A 25,884-nucleotide genomic window follows, 5' to 3' on the forward strand; every position below is an offset into this window, starting at 1 on the left:
ACATGGTGGTCTCAGGTCAGCATTCCAAGAAGCCAGGGTGAAAGCAGAAAGGCTTCTACCCATTCTGTTGGCTAGAGCAAGTCACAAGCCTGGCCCAGATTCAAGGGTGGGAAAAAAGATTCCTCCTTTTTAGGAATTTGTCGCAGTATTTAGTATACTAGAATTTCAAAACATTTGGGAATTTTTCTTGTATTTTTCTTTTTGCTGTTAATTACCAGCATAATTGCTTTGTGGTTAGAGTATTGATTTTTTTCCTCATTTTATTTTTACCTCTTTTAGTTGTTTGGAAGTTATCCTCTATATAATGTTTTTTTTAATTTTACTGGTTACCCTAGAAATTTTGCCATCTGTTTACCTTTTCAAGTCTAAATATTAATCAATAAGAAATACTTCATCATTCTCCCAGGCAGTAAAAGGACTTCAGAGCAGTGACCCCATTAACTTTTCCTCCTTATTTAGATGCATTTGTTGTGGGGGTTTTTTTAGTACTATAAGACATTATTATTATTGTTTTATATAATATTTACTTAGAGTTAGTTATATATTTACCACATTCTTTGCTTTCCATTCCTTCTTGCAATCTATACCTTTCAACTGAGATCAACCCTCCTCTCCCCCATAATATGTCCTTTATAAATTTCTTTAGTACAAGTCTGCTGATGATGAACCCTCTCCATGTTGCCAGGGAATGTCTTTATTTGCCTTCATTCATGTAAGTGTCTTTTTTCCTGAATGTTTAATTCTAGATTGGCAGTAATTTTCTTTTTGTACATTGAAGATTTGATGCCACTATATTCTGGTTTCCATTATTAATGTTGAGAAGTCAACTGTTAGTTTGTAACTGTTGCTGCCTTGAAGGTAATTATTCTTTTTTGCTCCCGTAGAGGCTTTTAAGGATTTATGTTTGTCTTTGGTTTTCTGAAGCTCACTATGATTTGGTTAGGTGTGGATTTATTTTTTATCTGTCTTGCTTAGAATTCACTGGGCCTTTTAATTTTGGTGGATTGGTGTCTTTCTTCCATTTTGGAATATTCTCAGCCATTACCTATGCCTTGTTTTCTTTCTTTCTTTTTCCTGGACACCAACTAAGATAGTCTTATTGTAACCACTGTCTCTTATTTCTTTGTTTGCTGTCTTTTTGTTTTCTCCTTGCTATACTCTGTATAGTCAATTCTGACTTAGCTGCTAGATTATTAATTTTCTCTTCAGCTATGTGAAATCTATTAAACCTATTGATTAAATATTTAATTTTAATTTTATTTTTATTTTTAAGAATTCCATTTGGTTTTCTTAAGTCTGTGTAGCTTTTGATTATTTCCTTATCTTGGTAGATATCTTTGTTTTATTTTATCTATTTATTTCTTGAAATATAGTCTGCCTTGTTTTATAGGGTATGTTTGGAAATTCCAACATCTGAAATCTTTTTGGGTCTGCTCCTGTTTTCTGTAATTTCTACTGGTTCTTGGTTATGGAGTGTAGTTTCCTGTGTGCTTGGTTATTTTTGATTATGGTCTAGACATTTTATTTAAAATTACTTGTAGGAATAATTTTGAGGCTTATAGTAAACATACTTTCATTTTAAGAGGAAAGTTTACTTGTTAAAGTACCTGGGAACAGTATCAGTCAGGGAACAACTTAAACCAAGTTTCTTAAGAGCACATACTAAAATTTTTAGTACAGTAGCTTAATAAACAGGTGCAAGACTCGCATTTCAGATTTCATATTTTTGTTTCCCAAAGGAGTTATATCATTGTATATTCACGGTATTGTCATGTTAATTCCTGTCAAATCAACATCTCCACTCTTGAACTTCAAATCTAAACTTAAAAAAAAAATCTTCTGGACAATTCCATATAGTTATCTTATTGGAACCTGAAATTTAACACATTTATAATGAGTCCAATGATTATTTCCCTGAATGCTTCTACTTTATTATGGTAAATGGAATGACTGTCCTCGGGTCGCTTAGGGTGCAAACTGTTTGTGAGACCTGAGGAAAAATGATCTTTGCCTTTCAGGGCATAAGTTTGGAGCCGAAGGTTTCTAATACCTCCTGTATCTTTACATAGTTCTTTAAGTCTTTGCTCGTCTTCTCCTCTCGTTTCCATATTCAGTTAGGTCTTAGCTCTTATCTATTCCCTCACCCTGTTATTTCTAGCAATTTTCTTTCATCTTTCCATTTCCATAGCCACCACCTTTGTTCAGGTCTTCATCATTTCTGGGCCCTGATTGACCTTGGTTGTGTGCGTGTGCATGTGTGCCCACACACACAAACACATACTCACACACACACAGCTATATTTGATATGGCTAAGGAAGTGAATTGGGGGACAGTAGAAATGATAAGGAACCTACTTAGAAAGCAGGTGAGAAAATTGTTAGTTTACATGAGAAATTTTGATAGCCTGAACTGAAGTCGTTGCAATAGAGGAAAAGGAGAGCATGGAGAGAGATTGGATAGGGAGAGTATGAGAAAGGGAGAATATCTAAGAATAATTCCCAAGTTTGTGGCTTGGGTGATTGGATAGAAGAAGGTACATTCACTGAGTTAGGGCCCAGCTCAGAATGAGAAGGTGGAAGGGTAGATTTGGGGTGGAAAGGTAAGTTCAGACATAGAATGCATGTTGAGTTTAAAATGATTTCAGTAGATCCAGGTACAGATACCTTATTTAAAGTCAGGAGCTTAGGAAAGATGAGGGAGCTAGGGATTTGGGGAGTCATTAGAGAATGGGTGATAGCTGATATCATGGTTTTGACCGAGGTGTTCTAAAGTAGTATCTCTAGGGCCTAGAGATAATGGATCTAATGATTCATTCTTCAGGGTCCTAAAGTCTATGAGAATTTTCTAACTTTGTGTTTTCATCTTGGTGATAAATTATAAATAAATTAGTATAAGCACATTCTGGATCATCTGAATGACTACCATAGTATTGCAGATTTTTGTGCCCGTATTTGTGTTTGAATTGTTGCTTAAGTGATCATCGAAAGAGACCACATGTATGGTAGACAAATCTGCTGCATTAGAACCTATATCAGGCTGAAGGGTAGTAATGTAAAACTAAGAAAATCATCTTCAACCTTAGTATTCATACTGAATTATTTTGCTATTAACTTTTTCTTTTGTAGTGATAATTATAGGTGAAAGGTGTTTTCATAGAATTTCTAAGTAACTGAAATCTTATAATGAAGCTTTGGTTTGAAATCATGAAAAAGACGTAGAGCAATTGAGTAGTGTATTACTTTGTCACCAACTGATAAAAGAACGTAGGGCTAACATGTAGATTATGTGTTTACACCAAGTGAATGCCTCATAAGATGTCATGGTGTACTCTGAATAAGGTATTTCATGGTAGCTTGAAGAGAGAAAAGTGATGGGAGAGCTGACTGATCATGTGGCCCGTTGTGGGTGTGTGTATGTATATGTATTGTGGGTGGATATGTGTGTATATATGTATATGTATGTTTTATATATATATGCAAATTATATTTTTGTGAGCAGTTACATTGCACGGATCTCCATTTGTCTCTATAAATACCAATTTGTAACACTTATTATTAGTAGTATTATTAGCAGTAAGTTCTATGACATTTTCACTGAGTATTTTAATTTTTAGAATTTTGTTTTGGGGTATACTAATAAATTGATTATCCCATCAACATTACTGAAGCAGTGATTTAAGGCCAGTTCATTGTTTACAAAAGAAAAATAATGAAGATTATTTAAAAATCTTGGCTATTAACTGGAACATATAACACATAAATAATTCCTTCTACTCTTTTACCCCAGCACTGGTGATTAGTTGTAGCAATGTTATCTCATCTATCACTTTAAATGAATGTTGATTCCATTTTTATTGGCTTTAAAATTTTTGCAAGTTTTTAAGTGATAAATTTTATTTTGTGGTTGTAGAAGAGCTGTAAACAAAAGGAATGTATACAGTTGACCCTTGAACAACATGTTTTCGAACTGCGAGGGTCCACTTATGTGTGGATTTTTTTCACTACATATGTACTTCCATACTACATGATCCATGGTTGGTTGAATCCAAGGATCTGGAACCTCGGATACAGAGGGCCTACTGTATAGTTATAGGTGAATTTTCAACTGCAGTGAGGGTCAGTGCTCCTAACTCTCATGTTAAGGGTCAATTAACTTAATTTTATGCTTATACATTTTTTAAAAAATTATTTATTTATTTTTGGCTGTGTTGGGTGTTCGTCGCTGTGTGCGGGCCCCCCCTAGTTGAGGCAAGTGGGGGCTACTCTCCGTTGCGGTGCGTGGGCTTCCCATTGCGGTGGCCTCTCCCATTGTGGAGCATGGGCTCTAGGTGCATGGGCTTCAGTAGTTGCGGCGCCCGGGCTTCAGCAATTGTGTCTCATGGGCTGTAGAGTGCAGGCTCAGTAGTGTGGCGCACAGGCTTAGCTGCTCTGTGGCATGTGGGATCCTCCCGGACCAGGGCTTGAACCCGTGACTTCTGCATTGGCAGGTGGATTCCTAACCACTGCACCACTAAGGAAGCCCGCTTATACATATTTAAGGAAGCACCAAATTAAGTCAATGCTGGGGTCTGTAAGAATTTTTTTCCCTTCAGGAGAGGTTCATATATTATCTGGAGTCCAGGAAACACTGGCCTAGAAAAATGAACTAAGTGAGAAATTTTAGGGTCACAGTTATTGTTCTGGGTAACTAAACTCTGATCAAAGTTTTCAGAATTGTTTTCTTTTTTTTTACTTAGTCTGAAAGTTATCTGAAAACTTCTCTTTTAATTTTTGTCAGTTTCTTTTTCCTAGTCTCATAGTTTGTTGGGGGAAGTTTCTGCTTATTAGTTTTACATATTTTGTTGGCATTATTAAGGAATAGTTAACTCCATCTCCTTCTCCCTCACCCCTCCAACAATAAAGAACAAACAAAATGTACTTTTCTATCGTGTTCTTAGGAAAAAGTCTCCCCTAGGTTTTGGTCATCTTTTTCTTTTATAGCTTTATTGAAGCTTTACTGATGTACAAGAAACTGCTTATGTTTAAAATACACAACTTAATGAGTTTTGACATGTAAGCACCCGTGAAACCATCAGTCCCATCAAGATAGCAAACATTTCCATCACTCCAAAGATCCCTCATGCCCCGTTGTAGTCAGTCTTCTCCCTTGCACCAGCCTGAAGCGACCACTGACCTGCTTTCTATAACTGTAGATTAGATTTGACTGCTCTAGAATTTCATGTAAGTGGGATCTACACTGTGTACATTTTTGTCTAGCTACTTTTAGTCGGCACAATGATTTTGAGATTCATCCATGTTGTGTGCATCAATAGTTTTTTTTTTTAATTGTTGAGTACATTTTATGGAAATAACTACAATTTTTAAAATCCATTCACTTGTTGATGAACATTTGGATGTTTCCAGGTTTTGGCTATTAAAAATAAAGCAGCTATGAATATTTGTGTAAGGTTTATATATGGAAATATGCTTTTATTTTCCTTGAGCAAATACTTAGTAGTGGAATGGCTGGCTTGTATGGTAGGTGTATGTTTAACTTTTTAAGAAACTGTTTTCCAAAGTGATTGTACCATTTTATATTCCCATCAGCAGTATAAGAAAATTCCAGTTGCTCCACATCCTTGATAACACTTGCTATGATCAGTCTTTTTAATCTTAGCCATTCTAGTGGATGTGTATAGTGGTTTCTCACTGTGGTTTTAATTTGAATTTCCCTATGAACTAATGATTTGGAGCATGTTTCCTGTGTTTATTTTCCATCCATACATTTTCTTTGACAAAGTGTCTGTTTAAATCTTTAAATGAATTGCCACCTTATTTGATTGTAAGAGTCTGTTATGTATTCTGAATACAAGTTTTTTCTTGGGTATGTATTTTGCATATATTTTCTCCCAGTTGGTGGCTTGTCTTAATTTTCTTAGTAGTATATTTTGAGAAACAGACATTTAGAATTTTGATGAATTCTAGTTTATTGATTTTTTTTTCTGTGTGTAGTTTGTACTTGGTTCTATTTAACAAGTCTTTAACTCAAGATTACTGAGATCTTCTGTTTTCTTCTAGAAATTTTGTAGTTTTAGCTCTTACATTTAGGTCTCTGTTTCACTACAGGTTAATTTTTGTATATGGTGTGCAATAACATCTGAGGTTCCTTTTGATTTTTTTGCATATGTCTGTCCAGTTGATCCAGTACCATTTGTTAAAAGATTATCCTTTCCTCATTGAGTTGCCATGGCACTTTTGTCTTAAATCAATTGACCTTATATGTGGAGGTCTACTTTGGACTTTTCTGTTTCTTTGGTCTCTGTTTATACTCCAGTATCAAACTCTTGATTAGTATAGCTTTATGATATGCCTTGAAATCAGGTGCAATTCCTCCAACTTTGTTCTTCTTTGTAAAAATTTATTGATTGTTCTATGTCCTTTGCATTTACATACGGATTTTAGATTCAACTTGTTATTCTCTATAGAAAAGTCTGGTACGATTTTGATTGGGATTTCATTGTATTTCTAAATCAATTTGGAAAGAATTGACACTTTAATAATATTGAGTCTTCTGATCCATGACCATGATATATATCTCTCTATCTAGTCTTCTTTGAACATTTCTTTGCAATGTGTTGTAGTTTTCAGCATGCAAGTCTTGCACGGCTTTTTTTTTCTTTTTAATTTTAGCCCTAAGTATTTAATATTTTTGATGCTTTTATAAATGGTATGTTTAAAATTTCAATTTCCAATTGTTCTTCACTCATATGTAGAAATAAAATTGGTATTTATATATAGATGTTGTATCCTGGAAACCAGTTGAACTCACTTAGCTTTTTTGTAGATTCCTTAGGCTTTTCTATATAGTGTTTATAGAGTCTGCAATAAAGATAGTTTTACTTCTTCGTTTTCATTCTATGTGCCTTTTGTTTGTTCTGCTTACTTTATTGCACTGTGTCCTTCAGTAACAATACTGAATAAAAGTGGTGAGTGTTGGCATCTTTGTAATGTCCCAGATCTTACAGAGACTCGGTCTTTTGTTAATTGGTATGATGATAGTTGTAGGTGTTTGGTGATGTCCTTTATCAGACTGAGGAAGTTCCTTTTATTTCTAGTTTGATGAGAGTTCTTAGGATGAGTAGGTGTTGGGTTTTATAGGCCTTTTCTGTATCTATTGATGTGATCATATGTTTATTCTTCTTTAGACTGTTAATATGATGAATTACATTGTTTTCTCAAATGTTAACCTGACTTTACATTTCTTGGATGAAACCTTCCTATACTTTTTATAGCTGGTTACTGATCTTGTCTTTTCTTTTTTGTAATGTCTTTGCCAAAGAAAAACGAGAAATTTGCAAAAGCACTTCTCGTAACATATCAAGTACAGAGGTTGTCTTGAGGGAAAGCACTGTGCAGTTGTTTGAGTTGTGAACTGAACTAGCCACCTTTTTTTTGTTGTTTTTTTGGTGGAACATCATTTTTACTTGAAAGAAAGACTGAATAACTCTGGTTATTCAGCCTTGAATGTTGCAGACATTTTCTTGTAATGCCTTCAAGGAAAAACAGCTGGCAGTGTTTGTTGCTAATGTTACAGTTTAAGTTTTCAAGTGAAAATTAGAATTTGGAAATCTTGTCTGTTACCATGAGCTTGCTAGCTTCCCAGTGCTTAAGACCTTTCTGATGAGATTGGTGGTAATGTTAACAAATATAATTAAAAAAAATTGTATAATAAAATGTATTACATTTGGATGGCCTACTATATAACTCAGTGAACCAGCATTTTCCAAATGACTAATGCATGATCTTAGAAAATTTTGAGTGGGTTAAAAGAGCCACTGAAAGTGTAATATAGGGGCTTCCCTGGTGGCACAGTGGTTGAGAATCCGTCTGCCAATTCAGGGGACACGGGTTCCATCCCTGGTCTGGGAAGATCCCACATGCTGCAGAGCAACTAAGCCCGCGAGCCACAACTGCTGAGCCCATATGCTGCAACTACTGAAACCCGTGTGCCTAGAGCCCGTGCTCCGCAACCAGAGAAGCCACCACAATGAGAAGCCTGCACACCAGAACGAAGAGTAGCCCCTGCTCACCGCAATTAGAGAAAGCCCGTGAACAGCAACGAAGACCCAACAGAGCCAAAAATAAATAAATAAAATAAATTTATTTTTTTAAGTGTAATATAATATAGACCAGTGAATTTTATTGTATCAGAGTACAAGTTCATTGATATAATTATCAGACTGCATTACAGCATTATAGTATCACAGAAGAATATCCACAGTTATTAGAATACTCCTGTTTTACAACTACCTATCTGAATTGCAGTAGATAGAACAAATACAGACTCAGATATGAGAATCCATTTGTCGTCTGTTGAGCCAGACATAAAGGAGATTTGCCAAAATGTAAAAACAATGCCACTTTTCTTACTAAATTGTTTTGTTTGAGAAAATATAGCTGTTTTTATAAAAAATTTATTTAACATGTAATGTGTTTGTTGTCTTTAAATGAGTAAATAAGTATTTTTTAAATTTATGAGGTTGAAATTTCATATGATAAATATCCGTGTAACACAAATATATAAAAGTTCTTGGGGATCCTGAGACCACGAGGTTTGAGAAATGCTGATCTAGAATAGTGCCTAGCATGTAGTAAGCAATTAGTAGATGTTTGAATGCTTCTTGACCATGTCACTTTTATAATTTACCTGTCTTTTCAGTACCACATGCACTTGATAATGTATCTTTTCTGTGTGCCTTTGTTTCATACTCTAGCAACCAAGTTGTTTTTATATATCTTATCCTGGTACTGCGATTCTCTTTTCCTTGCCTTTGCCCATGCCTGGATGTTGGGCAAGGCAATGAAAAGGATTGATGCAGGAGTGCCGTCGTATTTTGGAAAGTGTGCTGATTTATTGAGTGAGAAGAAGATAGATGAGCAGCTCCTGACTGAACATGACATTGATATTGGTATAATAGATTGGTTTAAGGTCATCATTCACATAGTCACAAAATTAGATTTAAAAATAACTTCAGTTGGTTATACCCTGAAATGTAGCAAGATAACTGATATTTAGTGATTATTCTAGATATTATAGACACCTCGCCATTTTGTGTGCATATTGATAATATATTTCAAACATGTTGAATACTTTTATTTTAATGGATTTAGCTCATAAATATAGTATACTGCTCTAATTTATCCTAAGTAATTTATATGTATTTATATAGCTGGTATCTTCAAAATTGAGGAAACATTAAAGAATTCTTTAAAAAGAGGAATTTAGAAAGCCTTATTTATAAAAGGGGCTCATAATTAACTGTGCATGCTTGAACATATATATAAAAGGCATTCTGTGAAACAGTTTTGCGGTCTCATGGAAATTTAAAAACAGATGAACAATCCTGCAGTATAATTGAAACTAGAAACAGTAATAAACCTAAGCACTTTAAAAATGATAGCATCTACCGAATTGTATCAATAGTTGTTTGCCTTTCTAGCGTTATTCAGTGATGTGGTATCCTATTACTGAAAACGTTCACTGATTGCTGTACAGATTGCTGTGGCTCAACTAGGTATTGAACCTATAGGGTTGGGTAATATATGACCCCTGTAGTAGACAAGGAGATATGCTACCCAGATTCCCCTTCAAAGAAGGGCTCATTGTCCAGCCATGAGGAGTGCGGATTACCAGGTAGCCCCTTCTGCACACATCTCTAGGGTCTGCCTTACCTGCAGAGCTACCTCCCTCAAGGTCATGATCTCCCTGGAGCAGCATACATTTGCATGCTGAGCTAGAAAAAGGTTTAAAGACCTGACCATTTCATCCCATCACAGAGCACTATGATGGACAGTATTTGATTCAGGGCTTCCCACTTGGTTGGCTGAAATTTTGTTGGCCTATATCACAGTTTGAGTTCTGCCCAAACTTTCTTTCTTTGCCTTCCTCTCACAGATACTGATCTCTAATAAACATTTTGTACTCCAAACACCACCTCACCTCTACTTTGGAGAAGCCAACCTGCAATAGCTCCTGATCTCATGGAACTAATATACTGGGAGGAAATATATGTTAAACAAGAGATTTAAAATGTGATTAATGTTATATAGAAGCATAGGGTGCTATGGTAGTGTGTATAAAAAGAAGCCAAGCCTGGTTATTATATTGTTTTGGGGGGAAGCCTGGGTTAATAGTCAGACCTGCGTTCAAGTGCTAGATTAACTACTTTGAGTAGCGTGAACCTTGGGCGTGGTACTGACTGGCTGCTCATCTATCTTCTTCTCACTCAATAAATCAGCACACTTTCCAAAATACGACGGCACTCCTGCATCAATCCTTTTCATTGCCTTGCCCAACATCCAGGCATGGGCAAAGGCAAGGAAAGAGAATCGCAGTACCAGGATAAGATATATAAAAACAACTTGGTTGCTAGAGTATGAAACAAAGGCACACAGAAAAGATACATTATCAAGTGCATGTGGTACTGAAAAGACAGGTAAATTATAAAAGTGACATGGTCAAGAAGCATTCAAACATCTACTACATCTACTACAGTTTTTTTTTTTTTTAAATTAATTTATTTATTTTTGGCTGCGTTGGGTCTTTCTCTAGTTGCAGTGAGCGGGGGCTACTCTTGGTTGCGGTGTGCGGGCTTCTCATTGCGGTGGCTTCTCTTGTTGCGGAGCATGGGCTCTAGGCACGTGGGCTTCAGTAATTGTGGTGAGCGGGCTCAGTAGTTGTGACTCAGGGGCTCTAAAGTGCAGGCTCAGTAGTTGTGGCACACGGGCTTAGTTGCTCCGCAGCATGTGGGATCTTCCCAGACCAGGGCTCGAACCCATGTCCCTTGCATTGGCAGGCGGATTCTTAACCACTGTGCTGCCAGTGAAGTCCCCCAAGCCAGTATTTTCATTTGTAACATAGAAATGACACATGGTCTCCCATCCTTTAGGCAGCTAACCTGGGATTGCTCACGTGGCTGGGAAAAGATTCCCAGCAGCAAGAGAGTGAGCCAATGCACAAACGTTTTTCAAGCCCTTCCTTGTGTCAATTGCTAATGTCACGGCCAAGCCTTGATTCAAGGATGGAAAAACAGACTCTGCATCTCCATGGGAGAATTTGTAAAATAAGTGTATTTGTGTGTGTATGAAAAAATTACAGTGTAATGCCTGATATATTATAGTAGTAGTTAACATTTATTGAGCACCTTTTGTGATTTATACTTAGTAAGAGGACTGTGGATTATACAGTTGGACTATTGTATTTAATATATTCTATCTCAGTATGAAATGTAAAAGAAGAAATTCATTTGGAGGATTTGGTATATTCTTTTGATATCTTAAAATAATATTTTATGATGGGAACAGTTTGCAAATAAAGCTGTCTTGCTCTTTTTTCTTTTTCTCTGCAGTAAGAAAAATGGAAAACCACCATTACGGAACAATGAGGTAAAATTTATGTTGTCTACTCTTTGGGATTTCGTGCATTTATTTCATTTGTTTCATTATATATTTTTGAATTAGGATAAAATCATGGAATTTAAGAATTAGAAGGGAACTTAAATATCACCTCTAATCCACTACATATTATAGGAATTCTTCCTAAAATAGGAATCCTTGGTAGGTCACTTTTCGTATTTACTTGAATCTGTTCATTTGATGGAAAGTACTACCTAGGAGATAGCTATAACTGTATTAGTTCAAGTCCATGATGGAATTAATCTTCCCTCTCTAAGCCTCTATTTTGTCGTTTGTAGAAACACAGGACAAGTTTACTCTATTTTCTCTTAATAGACTCTCATATTGTTTGAAGATGGTTGTATTTTCTGAATCTTTTTCTCCCGCTAAGCAATCCTCATTCCTTCAAGTGTTTCTCAGGTGACATGGTTTCTAATTTTTCTTCAATTATGTATACATTCCTCTGGATCTATACTAGTTAGTTCCTCTAGACATCATGTTTAGGATAGAATGTAGTCTATGGTCTATAGAATGTAGTCTAATGTAGACGTGGTCTGACTAGCGTGGAATGCATCAGCACTACTACATTTCTTGATATGATGTGTTGATATGTTGCTAAAATTCAGCCTAAAGTTGCTTTTACTTCTTTAGCCATTACTTCTGTTTATATTAAGTGGAGTTTGTGATAAATTGTAAGCCTTCAGGTGTCTTTCTGATGAACAGCTCTTTTGACAGACGTCTGTATTCATTAGTTGATTTCTTTATTTCTTTTTTTAATAACAATTTTATTGAGATGTAATTCATATACCATAAAATCCATCTATTTAAGTGTACAATTCAGTGGTTTTACAGAGTTGTACAGCCATCACCACTATCTAATTTTAGAAAATTTTCAATTCCCCAGGAGGAAATTCCATACACATTAGCAGTCATTCCTCATTACCCTCTCCTCCTGGCCCTTGGTAACCACTGATCTACTTTCTGTCTCTATTGATTTGCCTATTTTGGACATTTCATGTAAATAGAATCATGTAATATGTGGCCTTTTGTGACTGGCTTCTTTCACTTAACATGATGTTTTCAAGGTTCATATGTATTGTTGAATGTATCAGTATTTCATTCTTTTTTATTGCTGAATAGTATTTCATTGTTTAGATATACCACATGTATTTATCCATCAGTTGAGGGAAATTTAAGTGGTTTCCCCCTTTTGGTCATTATGAATAATGCTGCTATTAACATTCATGTACAAGTTTTTGTGTGGACATATGTTTTCATTTCTCTTGGGTATATACTTAGGAGTAGACTTGCTAGGTCATATGGTAACTCAGTTGTTTCCCTGTAAATGTCAGCCTATAGGGTCTATACTATTAGTCTATTCTATAATATGTCTATTCTATTACTGTAATTTTCTTTTCTTTTTTTTTTTTTTTTCTTTTTGGCCACACTGCACAGCTTGCGGGATCTCAGTTCCCTGACCAGGGATTGAACCCGGGCCATGGAAGTGAAAGCCTGGAATCCTAACCACTAGGCCACCAGGGAACTCCCTAGTGTAATTCTGAATGTAATTCTAACATCTAGTTTGTTAAGTGGAAGGTATTATCTACAAACTTAATTTGTCTTCTCTATGTTCCTCACAATTGCTGATAATATTGACTAGGTTAGGACCAGAAAATTCCTCTGTGGCATCTCTTAATCTTTGTTTTTTTAGTTATGGTTATTCAGCTGTGACTATATCCAACTGCAGAAAAATCTGGTCTTTATTTCTCCATTAAGGCCACAATAGTTTTATAAGAAACATCAAATTCCTTGATTAATTTGTTAATTCATTTATTAAGTCAGCCTGTCAACAAATATTGATTGAGCCCCTCATATATGCCTGGCATCGTTCTTGGTTCTGCGTGTATAGCAGTTAACAAAAGTTCCTACCCTCGTGGAGCTTAATGTTGTGCATGTCAGCTAATATACTAGCACAGTATCCTTAACAAAGAAGGAAATTAGAAGGCTTTGACATGACTTCTTCCTAGTAAACTTCTGCTGGCTTCTAGTGATTAGCGTCTCTTAGGTCTTCCTAAACCCTCAATATTAATGTCTATTCTCTGAATATCCTGGAGATTGACATCAAAATTGCTGTACTTCAGTTTCCATAATCTTTGAAAAATGAGACAGGATATGCTTATCTCCAGTCATTTGGCAAATTTCCATCTTCATAATCTCTCATATCTAAATTATACTGAGTAATCAAACCTTAGTTATCTTAGTTATAGCTACTATTTGTATACCGCCGTATCTGAAAGTTCTAGGACATCAGTGAAACTATCCAGTACGGCAGTATTCATTCACTCATTTTTTAATTCTTCCTATTTTTTGGGTACATTAAAAAAATATATACTTGTTTGCTAGTCATATAGTGTAAGCAAAATAAATTTAGTTCAGATCAAATGGTTGGCCAAAAAAAAGGTTTAAGGCAGTGTACGTCCTGATACCACATTTGTGAAATCTATAGGAAGTGCACACACAGACATATGCTGAAATGAAATTTGGCAAGAGATGAGCCAAATATTAACAGTTGATGTCTCTCAGTAGTAGCCATAGGCTCCTTATTTTTGCTCATCAGAATTTTCTAATTTTACGACAGTGAACATGTGTCACTTATGAGGGGACGCAATTGAAAAGAATTTTTTATTGAAATTTTTTATAATCTTTGGTGGGATGGGTTGAGGTGAGACAAGTTTCATAAGACATGAGATTTAAGGAGAAAAATATTTAGATAGAGAATAGTATAAAGAGATAGTTGACTTGATTTTAAAATATTAATTCTTTTTGATGTAATACACAGGGTATAAAATTCAAAATATACAAAGGTAGCACTGTGCTGGGTTTGGTCTTCAGCATTCCTATGCATATTTTTGTACTTTTGGGGTGTGTGTATCTCCATAAACAATATAGGTAGAATTATTTTGCTTATTGAAAAATTTTATAAACTGAATCATTGTATGTATCATTCTCCTTTTTTTTCAGCATAATGTTTTTTTAAGATCCATCTATGTTGATAGCTATAGATCTAGTTAATTAACCACTCTATAGTATTCTCTTGTATGAATATGAGCTGCTTCCTTTTCTACAGTTGTGTAGAATCTTCATTGCATAAATTTACCATGATTTATGTAGTATCTCATAATTGATGTACATTTAGGTTTTTAATTTTATAGTATTATAAAACAATGTGCAAGTTTTTTCATTTATGTGTTTAAGCATATGTTCAGGAATACCTCTAGGATAAGTTTCTAAAAGTAAACTTGCTGGGTTGTTTTACATTTTGCAATGAGTGTACATTTTATATTTTGACAGATGCAACATAATAGTTATGTTGATTTATACTTCCCCTAACAATATACAGAAATGCTTACACATTTGTCAGCACCACATGACCTTTTATTTGCTATTTCAGACATCTGTCTTTTCTGGTCAGTTCCGTTCATGTCACCTTTCTAAGTTGATTGACACATCAATAGGAACTTCTCATTGCCCTTTGACCTTGTTGCCTCCTGAATGTTAGGTACATTTTTTTTTTCTGACTGCATTATTACTTTAGCTTCTTAAATGGTCTTTAATGGTTGTTGTTTTTTTTCTATGATTTGCATATTATATTTATATCATAAAAGTGTTTTTTATATTTTTAAAAAATTACTGGGAAGTTTAAAGGTGGGGAAAGTCAATTGTGGTTAAAATGAATTCTTAGGAGAAGCTAGTAGTATTTATGAGATGTACTGTCTCTGTAAGTATTTGCATTTAGATTGGTTTCAGGTATAACTTTTATTATGTATCAAGAATAGTACAGTGCTCGCTTTGGCAGCACATATACTAAAATTGGAATGATACAGAGAAGATTAGCATGGCCCCTGCGCAAGGATGACACGCAAATTCGTGAAGCGTTCCATGTTTTTTTTTAAAAAAAGAATGGTACAGCATCTTGATTATTTCTTCAGCCTGAGTCAGCCCTCCAGTCCAGATGTTTGGTGTTTCCTGACTTTAGGAAGTATATCGTTCCCTTTATGGATTCAAATGTAATGAAAATAATAAGGTCAGCTTTCAGACAGCTTAAGAAATAGGAGCAGTGACAACAGGGACAGAAGAAAAAGAGGAGGAGGAATTAATACCAGGTAAACTGCTAATTGTATACGACATGCTTCATTGTTACTTTCTTATAACTTTTTTTTAAACCTACCTCATTGTTGGCCCTAGATCATTTCTTGAGAACAGCTGGAAATAGTTATCCTCAGTTTAAATCAGAGGGTGGCCGTTTCACCTTGGAATTATTCTGTCTAAGGCTCAAGCTAGGGATGGAGAAGGTACTGACTTCTCCATTATGAAGGTGGGATGAAGTGAGGTAGGGAGGCAGTGACAGGAGGGAAACGAGAGTAGAGGTCTAACTTTCTTTAAAGGTAGTTGATGTACATAAAGCGCTTTCTCTTTATTCTTTTCTTCCTATACTTTCTCAGTTTGGGGAGGTGAAAGGGGAGATTTAGGTTGAAGTTGTAAGGTTTAGCTTGAGGAGAATAGGCTAGCTAGAGTAAATAGACTGTGAGTAGGGCGTTTTGTGTCTTGTTCACTGGTGTGTCCCCATGGTTTAGAACAGTGCCTTGGGCCAAGTAAATATTGAATGAATGAATACATACATGTGTGAATGAAGTAGACTAGGCCTGTGACTCAGGGGGATGGGGTTTACAACCTTTGTACGGTTTGAAAGACCTGAACTCTGTTCCAGCTGTTACACAGTAGGTTGGTTCTTATCCAGTTCTTTCTGTCCTAGTCTTTCTGATCTAACTCTACACACCCAGTGCCTTCATCTCTTGCCTACAATTCTGTACGATATGCAGTGTCTATTTATTAGGATTACATATATAAAGCCCTTAGCACAGTGAGTGACATATGGATGGTAGCTTATTATTCTAATTCAATACACAAACAACTCATTTAAGGTTTATCAAGTTAGATATTAATTTAATTAAAGCATATTTACAGCAAAGTTTGTCTAACTAATAGAATTTTCTATACCATGGGTATTTGTTTATCAAGAGCACAGTAGTTAATACATAAGTGAGCTGTGATTATAGGAGTTGGGGAAAGGAGCTCAACTGGGGATGGAGTCCTTCTGGAGAGTCTTGCCTATTAAGTTTCTTCTGCCTGTTCTTCCAGACAGCCCAAGGGTAATGAAGTAAATAACATCCACTATACCCAGTTTGTGTCACTCTTTCCTTATCCTTGCAAATGGTTTTATAGCTCTATTTCCTTGGACCAGTGAAAATGAAGAAATATCTGAGGGTAATGATTTACTGCTCTTAATTATTGTCAGTGGTTTCCCTCTACACTAACAGTAAACTCTAAATCCTTCTATGGCTTCAGGGCTCTGTTTTTTTATAGGCCCTGCCCATCTCTTCAGCTTCTCTCCTTTTGTCCGCTCTGCTCTAGCGGCACTGTCATCTTGCTCTTCAGTGTGCATACCAATTTTATTCCTGAACTGGGTTTTGTGCTTGGTGTTCCCTGTGCTTTACTACCCTCCCCCAAAGAGACCTTTCTTCTCATACTTTTCTGGATCATTCTTTTTCTCTTGACCCTGCCTAGTCTATCTGTAACAGTTTATTTATTGGTTTATTTTTATCTGGATTTCTCCTGCTAGAATGTAAGCTGTATAAGTGAGGGAACCTTGTCTGTCTTTGAATTTGTAAGGAAGAGTGCATATTAGAAATGTTAAATGATAAATCTAGGAATCCAAAAGTTTCCTGTAATAGATAGCAGGAAAACTCCTATTCAGGATTTTTTTAAAAATTCTGTTAATAAGGAAGTGAATGATGAACAAACAGTAATGATATGGATAATGGCCATTTCTTAGCTGTCCTCTGACCTCATCTTCTACTTTCTCTTGCTTACAGCTCCAGCCAGATTGGCCATTTTGTTATTAAACGAGCTTTTACCTTGGTATTTGGCATTTGCTGTTTCTTCTGTTTGCAGTGTTCTTTTTCCAGATATTTCTGCAACTTTACTTCTGAAAGAATTTCTCACTTCCTTATTCAGTTTTTGGTAACAACTTAGTTTCTTGAAAGCATGTTTGAATATGAAGACTATGTTCTTCAAATGCAGTATCCATCTTAGTAGTTGTTTATGTTGCCTTAGATGAAGCATGGTTCTTTAATCTTATTTGTTATAACTATTTTAAAAGCTTTCTTTCTTTTTTTTAATGTAGAAAGAGGGGAAAAAAGAACGAGCTGTGGTGGACAAGGTGTTTTTTTCAAGGCTCACACGAATTCTGAAAATCATGGTCCCTAGAACATTTTGTAAAGAGGTAAGTCTTATGAAACGATAATGTTAAGTGTTCAACTTTAAAGCTTATGTGAGATCAGAACAATAGAATTATAAAGCCTTTGTTCTACTGCAGGTCAAGTGTCTCCTCGGTAGGTAATGAAGACTAAATTTTTGTCTGAGTCATTGCCTGTCATGCAAGTACCCTTGTTGTTCAGCGCCAGTTTTTAAATGATTTTCTCTTGTTTATGAAATATTATTTTATTATATTTTATGTGAAATACTAGAGTACTTCAGTACAGCCAGCCTAAATGGTGTTGCTTTATTATAATATAATGAAAACGAGATTAAATTTAGAAAGACCTTTTTATTACATTAAGATGTTAACAAGTAGCATTGATATGGCATATGTTTGAGAGTTGCTTCATATTTGATTAAATATGTTTTTAAGATACCTGAATTCTTTACGTATTTTCAGGAAGTGAACTGGTTGTAAGAATAAAGTTTTATTATTCTTTCATTTGCTCTTTTGTCAAGATTATCTTTGTCATGATTTTTAAAGTATTTTAATGATTAAAAAATAAAATAATGCTGTGTTCTCCATCTTTAATTACCTTAGTATTCTCCTTTTGTACAACTAGAAATATTATCACTGTTGACTCTTTCTCCTCCCCATACCTACCTCTCATCCTTTCAGTCACTGGTATCTGCTAATTTTTCTTTCTAAATATTCTTACCTAGATATTACAGTGTTCTTAATTAGTCTCATTTCAAAGAATCTCTCCTTTTTAAATCTTTTTTGCCAAGTTTGTCTTCTTCAAACATAATTGTTTCCCACCGTTCAAATTTTAAAAAGCATTAGGCTTGTAATCTATTGATAGCAGGAAAAGGATAAGATGTTCCAAAAGCACTATAATTCTCAAAGGAAAGGCACATTCCTCCATCACACTGGACTTGCTCTCCTTCCCCTCACTTCAGCGTCATGTCTTGTTGACTCTGCCCTTAGAAGAGACTCTAAAAAATAATTTAATAACATTTGGTTTTTTTCTAATTAGAGATCCTATGTGTTTCTTGACGAAAAATTGGAAAATGCACTTTTAAAATCTGCTTCGTCCCTTATATTTTAAATGTTTTTTCCAAGCATCCTTGAGTTTCTCTTCGATTAGTCCCTTACTTTCCATTTTTACTGTTCTCACTTGCTTGGATTATTATAATCTCTTCTCCTTTTCCAACTAGTCTTCTTTCTAAAACCTGAATAAGAACACTTGGCTTCTTTTCTCCTGTGGGGTAAATCACAACGTGACTTTGCCCTTCCTTTGCATACCATCTACTTGGAAGGTTCTTTGCTGTTTTGTAGCCAGGCCTTGTGCCCTCGTACTTTCATGACACCATTGTTTGTGACAACACCCCCAACAAAAACAAATATGTTTAAAAAACAGCTTAATGCTCTTTATCTTCTTTGTGAAGGCATCCCGTGACTCTCTGGATATAATTAATTGTTTTCTCATTCTACAATTTACCTGACTTTGAAGAATCTTTATTTAAAATACAAGCTCTTCTCTGGAAAGATTTTTGTATTACCCCCCCCTTATCAGTTAACAGCTTAATGTTCATTTAACCTTTTAGCAGAGGTTTGCTGAATATGAAATGATTGTGAGACATTGAATAGATCTCTGGGAGTTAGTAAGAAGGTAGATGGGCCTAACTTGGCCAACCTCCCAGTTCTGTCAAGGTATATCCATGCCACAGAGCCATTTTATGAACCATCTTTGAGGGATATAAAAATCCGGGCTTAACCCCAGTTCAAGAAAGTGAAATAAACTCCAGTAGAAATCACAGATAACTGGAGGTAGAGATAGAGAGATTAATTTAATCAATTTATGAAATAAAAATACTGCATATGGGGCTTCCCTGGTGGCGCAGTGGTTGAGAGTCTGCCTGCCGATGCAGGGGACACAGGTTCGTGCCCCGGTCTGGGAAGATCCCACATGCCGCGGAGCGGCTGGGCCCGTGAACCATGGCCTCTGAGCCTGCGCGTCCGGAGCCTGTGCTCCGCAGTGGGAGAGGCCACAACAGTGAGAGGCCCATGTATCGCAAAAAAAAAATAAAAATAAAAAATAAAATACTGCATATGAACATATGGAAGTTCATCTGTATCATAAGGTGAGGGACTGCCTAAATCAAGCCTATCTTTAGTTTCTGACATATTCTACGAACCCAGTAATGGAATTATGGTGATTCTGAGGACAGCCTTTGCATAAAAAGGCATTTCAGGACTGTCAGTAATCAAAGTTCGGCAGATTTTGCTAAATGAGGCAATAAACTTGATACTTATTTAAAGAAAAAATTAAGCAAAGTATATAAAATAAAGGAAAAAATAAACTATCTTTGTCTAATGTTACCCTTATTCCTCAAATGATTAATTTAGGATTGAGGCTGTACTTAAGGTCTGAATTAAAAGTTAGCATTACCGTTAAAGTGTCATCTACAGATAGGATTTATTAAGATCAGTAGGTTCTTCTGTTGTCAGTTTAATACCTAACTTCGAGATGGTGGGACAGGGTAGGAAGATGGTATCTTCCTTGCTGGACAACTCTGGCAAACGTCGGGGGAGCAGCTGTCACAACTCAGTCGTGTAGACTTTCTTTGACATTGTCCTCTTTCTTATGGATTCATTTATTACTTCCGTGTTTATGACTCCCTGCCTTGTCTTTCACTTAAGGGCTGTATTTTCAGTACCTTCACCTTTTTTAAAAAACAAGATTTGTTTTGCAACAATTACAGAAGTCACAGATGCATTTGCCCCTCAATTCCATAACTTTAAAATCAAACACCTTATCCAACAAACACTCCCCCTGCCACACACCCTCTTCTCTGACTTTAGCTTCTATGCTGCTGTCGTATTTTTCCCATTTAGAAAGTTTAAGGTCACCTTTGAATGGGTGTGTGTTGCAATTGGAGGCTGGAGGGTAGATTTTCATCCCACACAAAGACAATTGACTCCTATCCAGCCACTCAGCCTCTCATCTCTCCCCCATGATGATCCATCTTGCCCAGCATTGCTTAAGTAAACAACACTTTTTAATATTTTGTTCTACCTAAAAGCTTGCAGTAGTTTTATAAGCTCTGCTGGATATGCAATACCATAATTCATATGGTTTTAATCTATTTTTATTTTCCGTTAAATCTTTTTTTTTTTTTACTCATAATCTTCATTTTCTCCTTTGTTTTACTTGGTTTATTTAATGTATTTCTAATGTCATAAGCCTTTTTTGCTACCTCAGACCTTTCGATCCTGCCACGTATCACATGAAGTGATGCAAATATCCTTACCTACACTGGTCTGTTTTCTTACATTTTATGTGTAAATTTGCCTTAATAAATAAATTGAAAGCCCTGCAAGGGCAGGGGCACTATTAAGAGATTTTTCTAACAAACCGAACCAAATTTATTCTACTTAAGCAAAATTTTAGGCTTCAGTATTTGTTCTTAACTGTATATTGGTAGTTGTCATTTTTCTTTATTAGAGTTGTATATTAAAAACATAGGACAATCACAATACACTGTGATTTAGGTAGTCTAAGTTATACTGCTGGTTTCTGTCATTGACTAATTATATGAAGGGAAGTCATTTGACCTGCCTGGGATTCACTTTTGAATCTGGATGAAAAATTAGATTAAATGATCTATACGGCCTTTTCCATTTACATTATTTTTTAAACTTCTTTCAAACTTATATTTAAAAATAACCTGTAGGTAAAATGTCAGCCAACTACATTAAAGCTAGAATAAAGCTTTGAATTTAGAAACCAAACATCTTTACCAAAGTACTGTTTCTTTTCACTTTCTTAAATGCATTTCATTACTTTACCTGGTCTATTTTAGACGGGTTACCTGATACTTATTGCCGTTATGCTGGTGTCTCGAACATACTGTGATGTTTGGATGATTCAGAACGGGACACTCATTGAAAGGTATTTTTCATCTTCCTCCTGTACGTATGAAATACTAATTTGTGTCATATTTAAGTATTATTTTAAGCAAGAAATAGATTCTAAGTTAGGTATAAATACTTAAGTCAAATTATGTCTTTTTTCATTTACTTAGTAGATATTTATTGTCTCCCTTGTGCCACAGGCAGTGATAGGGATGTACCCATGAGTGAACAGGAGAGAGCCTGTACCAAGCCCTGCAGAGCTGCCCGTTTATAGAGGGTCAGAGACAAGTAAACAGAAAATTATGGAGCTTCCCTGGCGGTCCAGTGGTTAAGACTCCATGCTTCCACTGAAGGGGGCACAGGTCCGATCCCTAGTTGGGGAACTAAGATATCGCATGCCCCCGGGGCCCGGCCAAAAAGAAGAAAGAAAGAAAGAAAATTAATATGCAGTATAATAAATGCTGTAGGGGGAACTTACAAAGTCACCAAGCTGGATGTCTGAAATTAATGAGATAATTTGAGGAAAATATCAAAGCATTTCAGGGAATCATGTTGAGAATGTTTATTAAACAGAAAAAAATTCTTAGACATTTTCTTCAGTTTCTGAAGTTAGTGCTTTATATATTTTTTCATTATAGTCTTTGTACATATATTAATCACTGCAATTGATGATTTGGAATTTAAAAACAAAAAAACAGTTGGGATATTAACATTTATCTGTTAATAAAGGATTTATTCCTCATGATACCAATTTGAATGTCAGTAAAAAACTTTTTCTTGGAATTTTGTTTCCTGGCATGCAGTATTTTATCAGAAAATTTCTTAAAGTACTTAATATAACATAACTGTTTGAATGACAGTACTTAAAATTTTTAAATGCTCCCAAATTTTGTAAGTTTTTTTCTGACATCCTTGATTTGTGTGTGGCTTAGAGGATTTGTAGGAGAGGCAGAATGCTTTATGCAGGCGTTTTCTGACTCATCTCTCTAGAAGAACAAAGACTGTTATCTGCATAGGATTAAAGCCATGACCATGTGCCTCTGAATATGTGTAAATGGTATAGATGCAATTCAGGTCTCCCTGAATCCTTTGGTCAGTCCCATGCCTTTTTATTTTAATCAAAATAATATATGAAAAGCTTAAAAAGTAAAACATGAATATAGTTTAATATCAAATAGCCTTACAGGACTTAATCACAAAAACATTAGTTCTGTGCCCCATTCCTCCCACCTGTAACTGTCATTCCTGGAGCCAGTTGTCTTCTGTTCTTTTTACTGTTTCATCTCTTATTTTGTCTCTGCATTTCATTGTAACACACTTATGTTACTGCCTCTAGATTTTTCAGTCTTAAAGAATATGCGTGTATTTATTTCTCTTTGGAAGATGAGAATTACCTCTTTTACACTCCTACCCATGTCTGTGCTCATTCTCTCAATGTTATATCACAGTTTTTTGTTAAATCAGAATTTATTGTTTACATGATTTTGACTTTTGTTTATAGCTGAGCCAAATGCTCTTCTTGGGTAGTTTCTTTTATATACAACTTCTTTTCCTGGCATTTATAAATTGCAGGTTTTTGTGTACATTAATATTTTGCCTACTTCTTACTAATTCAGCTCAAGCTTATTGACAGCACTATAAAATCTCACTATTTGGGGGCTTCCCTGGTGGCGCAGTGGTTGAGAGTCCGCCTGCCGATGCAGGGGACACGGGTTCGTGCCCCGGACCGGGAAGATCCCACATGCCGCAGAGCGGCTGGGCCCGTAAGCCATGACCACTGAGCCTGCGCGTCCGAGCCTGTGCTCCGCAACGGGAGAGGCCACAACAGTGAGAGGCCCGCGTACCGCAAAAAAAAAAAAAAAAATCTCAGTATTGTAATATGTCAAACACTAGATAACTTACTGATTTTTATCTATTACCACCCCACCCCATACCTCTTGTTAGTTTTCTGTCCTCCGGCTCTCATTAGGATTGATTGTGCTTTAGCTTCACTAAATAGCAGTCATGTTTGAATTTACTTTTATCATGATCTTAGGAATTTTTTTCTTCTTTCTTTCCTGCATTAAATAACTCCTATGTTCTGGATCTTTTGCTTTCCTCTTCCTCAGTTTACGTTCTCATTTTGGCAGATGCAGTCTTTTTCTGAGAAAAGGTTACAAGGGAAGTAAAATTTTGAGACCTTGTGGGTCTGATAAAGTCTTCTACTCTCACACTTGATTGATAATTTAGCTGTATTTATTCATTCTAAATTGGAAATCACTTTTTTTCAGAATTTGGAAAGCATCACCCTGTTGTCTTCTATAGGACTCTGTGGTTCTCAACCTCGGCTGCAGTATAATTAGAATGATCTGGGGAATTTTGAGACCTACTAATGCCTGGGCCCACCCCTAGAGATTCTGATTCAGTCATTACTTTTTGAAGCATCCCAGGTGATCCTAACCTTGATCCCAGCCAAGGTTAAAAACTACTGATCTAGCTTCCACATTTGGTGTTGAGTCCCATTCCTGTGCTGATTGCCCGCCCTTAGCAGCGGATCTCTTTTACCTGCTTTGGAAGGTTTTATTTCTTTATTGTTGATGTATTGCTGGTGTTATGGGAATTTCACTGAATGTTGGTGTGAATTTTTTTTTATTCCTTGTGTTTGTGCTAGGCATTAGGTGGGCTCTTTGCAATCTAGAAACTCATTCTTCATTCTGAAGAATGAAATTTTCTTGTGTTCTTAAAAAAGTTCTTCCTCTCCAGTTTTTTCTGTACTTTTTCTGGAATCTTAGTTGAGTGTTGGACTTCCTGGACTGATCTTCTGACTGTAATTTCTCTGTTTACATCTCTGACATTTTATATTATATTATAGGAGATTTCTTTTAACTTTATCATCCAGTGAATTTGTATTTGTTTTAATTTTATTTTCAGGAGCTATCTTTTTGTATGAATGTTCATTTTTGTAGCAGTCATTCTTTCAAGTCTGTGACTTTCAGTGTCCTTTGTTGTTCTGATCTTTGTCATTCAGTTTAGAGCTTTCCTTAAGCAGTCACTCTTGGCTGTGTATTCATATTTAACTTGCTAGAAGCCAAGTTGTGGGATTGTTGATTGTCTGGTTTCCCTGAAGGGAATTTGTAGGGGGAGTCTGGTCAGTTTTGTGTGTTTGTGCCCCAGTGAGGAATCCTCTAACGAATTCTAAGAAGTTAAGCATGGGTGTAATTGAAGTATTTGTTCATTGCTGCTAGCACATCAGCTTTAGCAGGATCAGTTTTGTTAAGTTCTCTTTCTATGAGCTTTGTGCACAAGTAATTTGAGTCATTTGTATAATTAATATAGAGAAGACATTTATGTCCTTTTACATGATTATAGAATTTTATATTTTTTTCCTTTGATGGCTTTACTTATTATTTAAATGTCATATCTGTTAATAAAAATACAGGCTCCCCAACTGTAGTGTTATTAATTACCTGTGACAAAAATAACAGGTTACATCCACTGTGAATAACATTATATTAGATATCTGTGTACAGTCAGTCACATGATACATATAAAGAACCCTGTACAATCATGGTATAGTATAGAAGATTATTTTTTAAAGTTTTTTCCCTTTTATTCAGATTTTGTGATTTCATGTTTTTGTAACCTAAAAGAATAATATTTAATTTTCTAAACTAGGGATTCCCAACTTTAATTAAATAGGTGCTTATTTTAATTTTCTCAAAGACTGAATGCTCTAGAGAAAATCCATCACTAAGAGTATGTGGTGCATTAATTTAATGGGTAATGATGAATAAGAGGAAAGTTATTATGTAGCATGAGCCAACTTATAATTCTACTAATCAACTTGTTGGGTACTCAGCCTTAAAATTCAGTTATGAGATGTAGAAAAAAATAAAAAAAACAAAAACTTTTAAGAGTTTTTAAGAAACATATGATTTTGACATAATTTAAGCTTGCAGAAAAGCTGCAAGAATAGTACAGGGAGCTTCCTTATACTCTTAACCCAAATTCACGATTCCGAAGCAGTCATTTTATTTATTTGTTTGTTTGTTTGTTTATTAGCTGCATTAGGTCTTTGTTGCTGCGTGTGGGCTTTCTCTAATTGCGACGAGCAGGGACTACTGTTTGTTGTGTTGTGCGGGCTTCTCATTGTGGTGGTTTCTCTTGTTGTGGAGCACAGGCTGTAGGTGTGTGGGCTTCAGTAGTTGCAGCAAGTGGGCTCAGTAGTTACAGCA

General features: G+C 35.6%; 1 protein-coding gene across 2 annotated transcripts in view; it reads left to right on the forward strand.

The window, feature by feature from the left end:
- The window catches only part of ABCD3 (ATP binding cassette subfamily D member 3), an 83,111-nt gene that overhangs the window by 13,044 nt on the left and 44,183 nt on the right, over positions 1-25,884 (forward strand). For both annotated transcript variants that reach the window (XM_082614621.1, XM_082614622.1), the window contains exons 2-4: positions 11,388-11,424; positions 17,678-17,776; positions 21,619-21,707. In XM_082614621.1, coding sequence (XP_082470747.1) covers positions 11,388-11,424; positions 17,678-17,776; positions 21,619-21,707 — 225 coding nt within the window. The remainder of the gene's footprint in view (positions 1-11,387; positions 11,425-17,677; positions 17,777-21,618; positions 21,708-25,884) is intronic.

The sequence above is a fragment of the Mesoplodon mirus genome (assembly GCF_964341445.2).
Source record: "Mesoplodon mirus genome assembly, chromosome: 3".
Taxonomy (NCBI): domain Eukaryota; kingdom Metazoa; phylum Chordata; class Mammalia; order Artiodactyla; family Ziphiidae; genus Mesoplodon; species Mesoplodon mirus.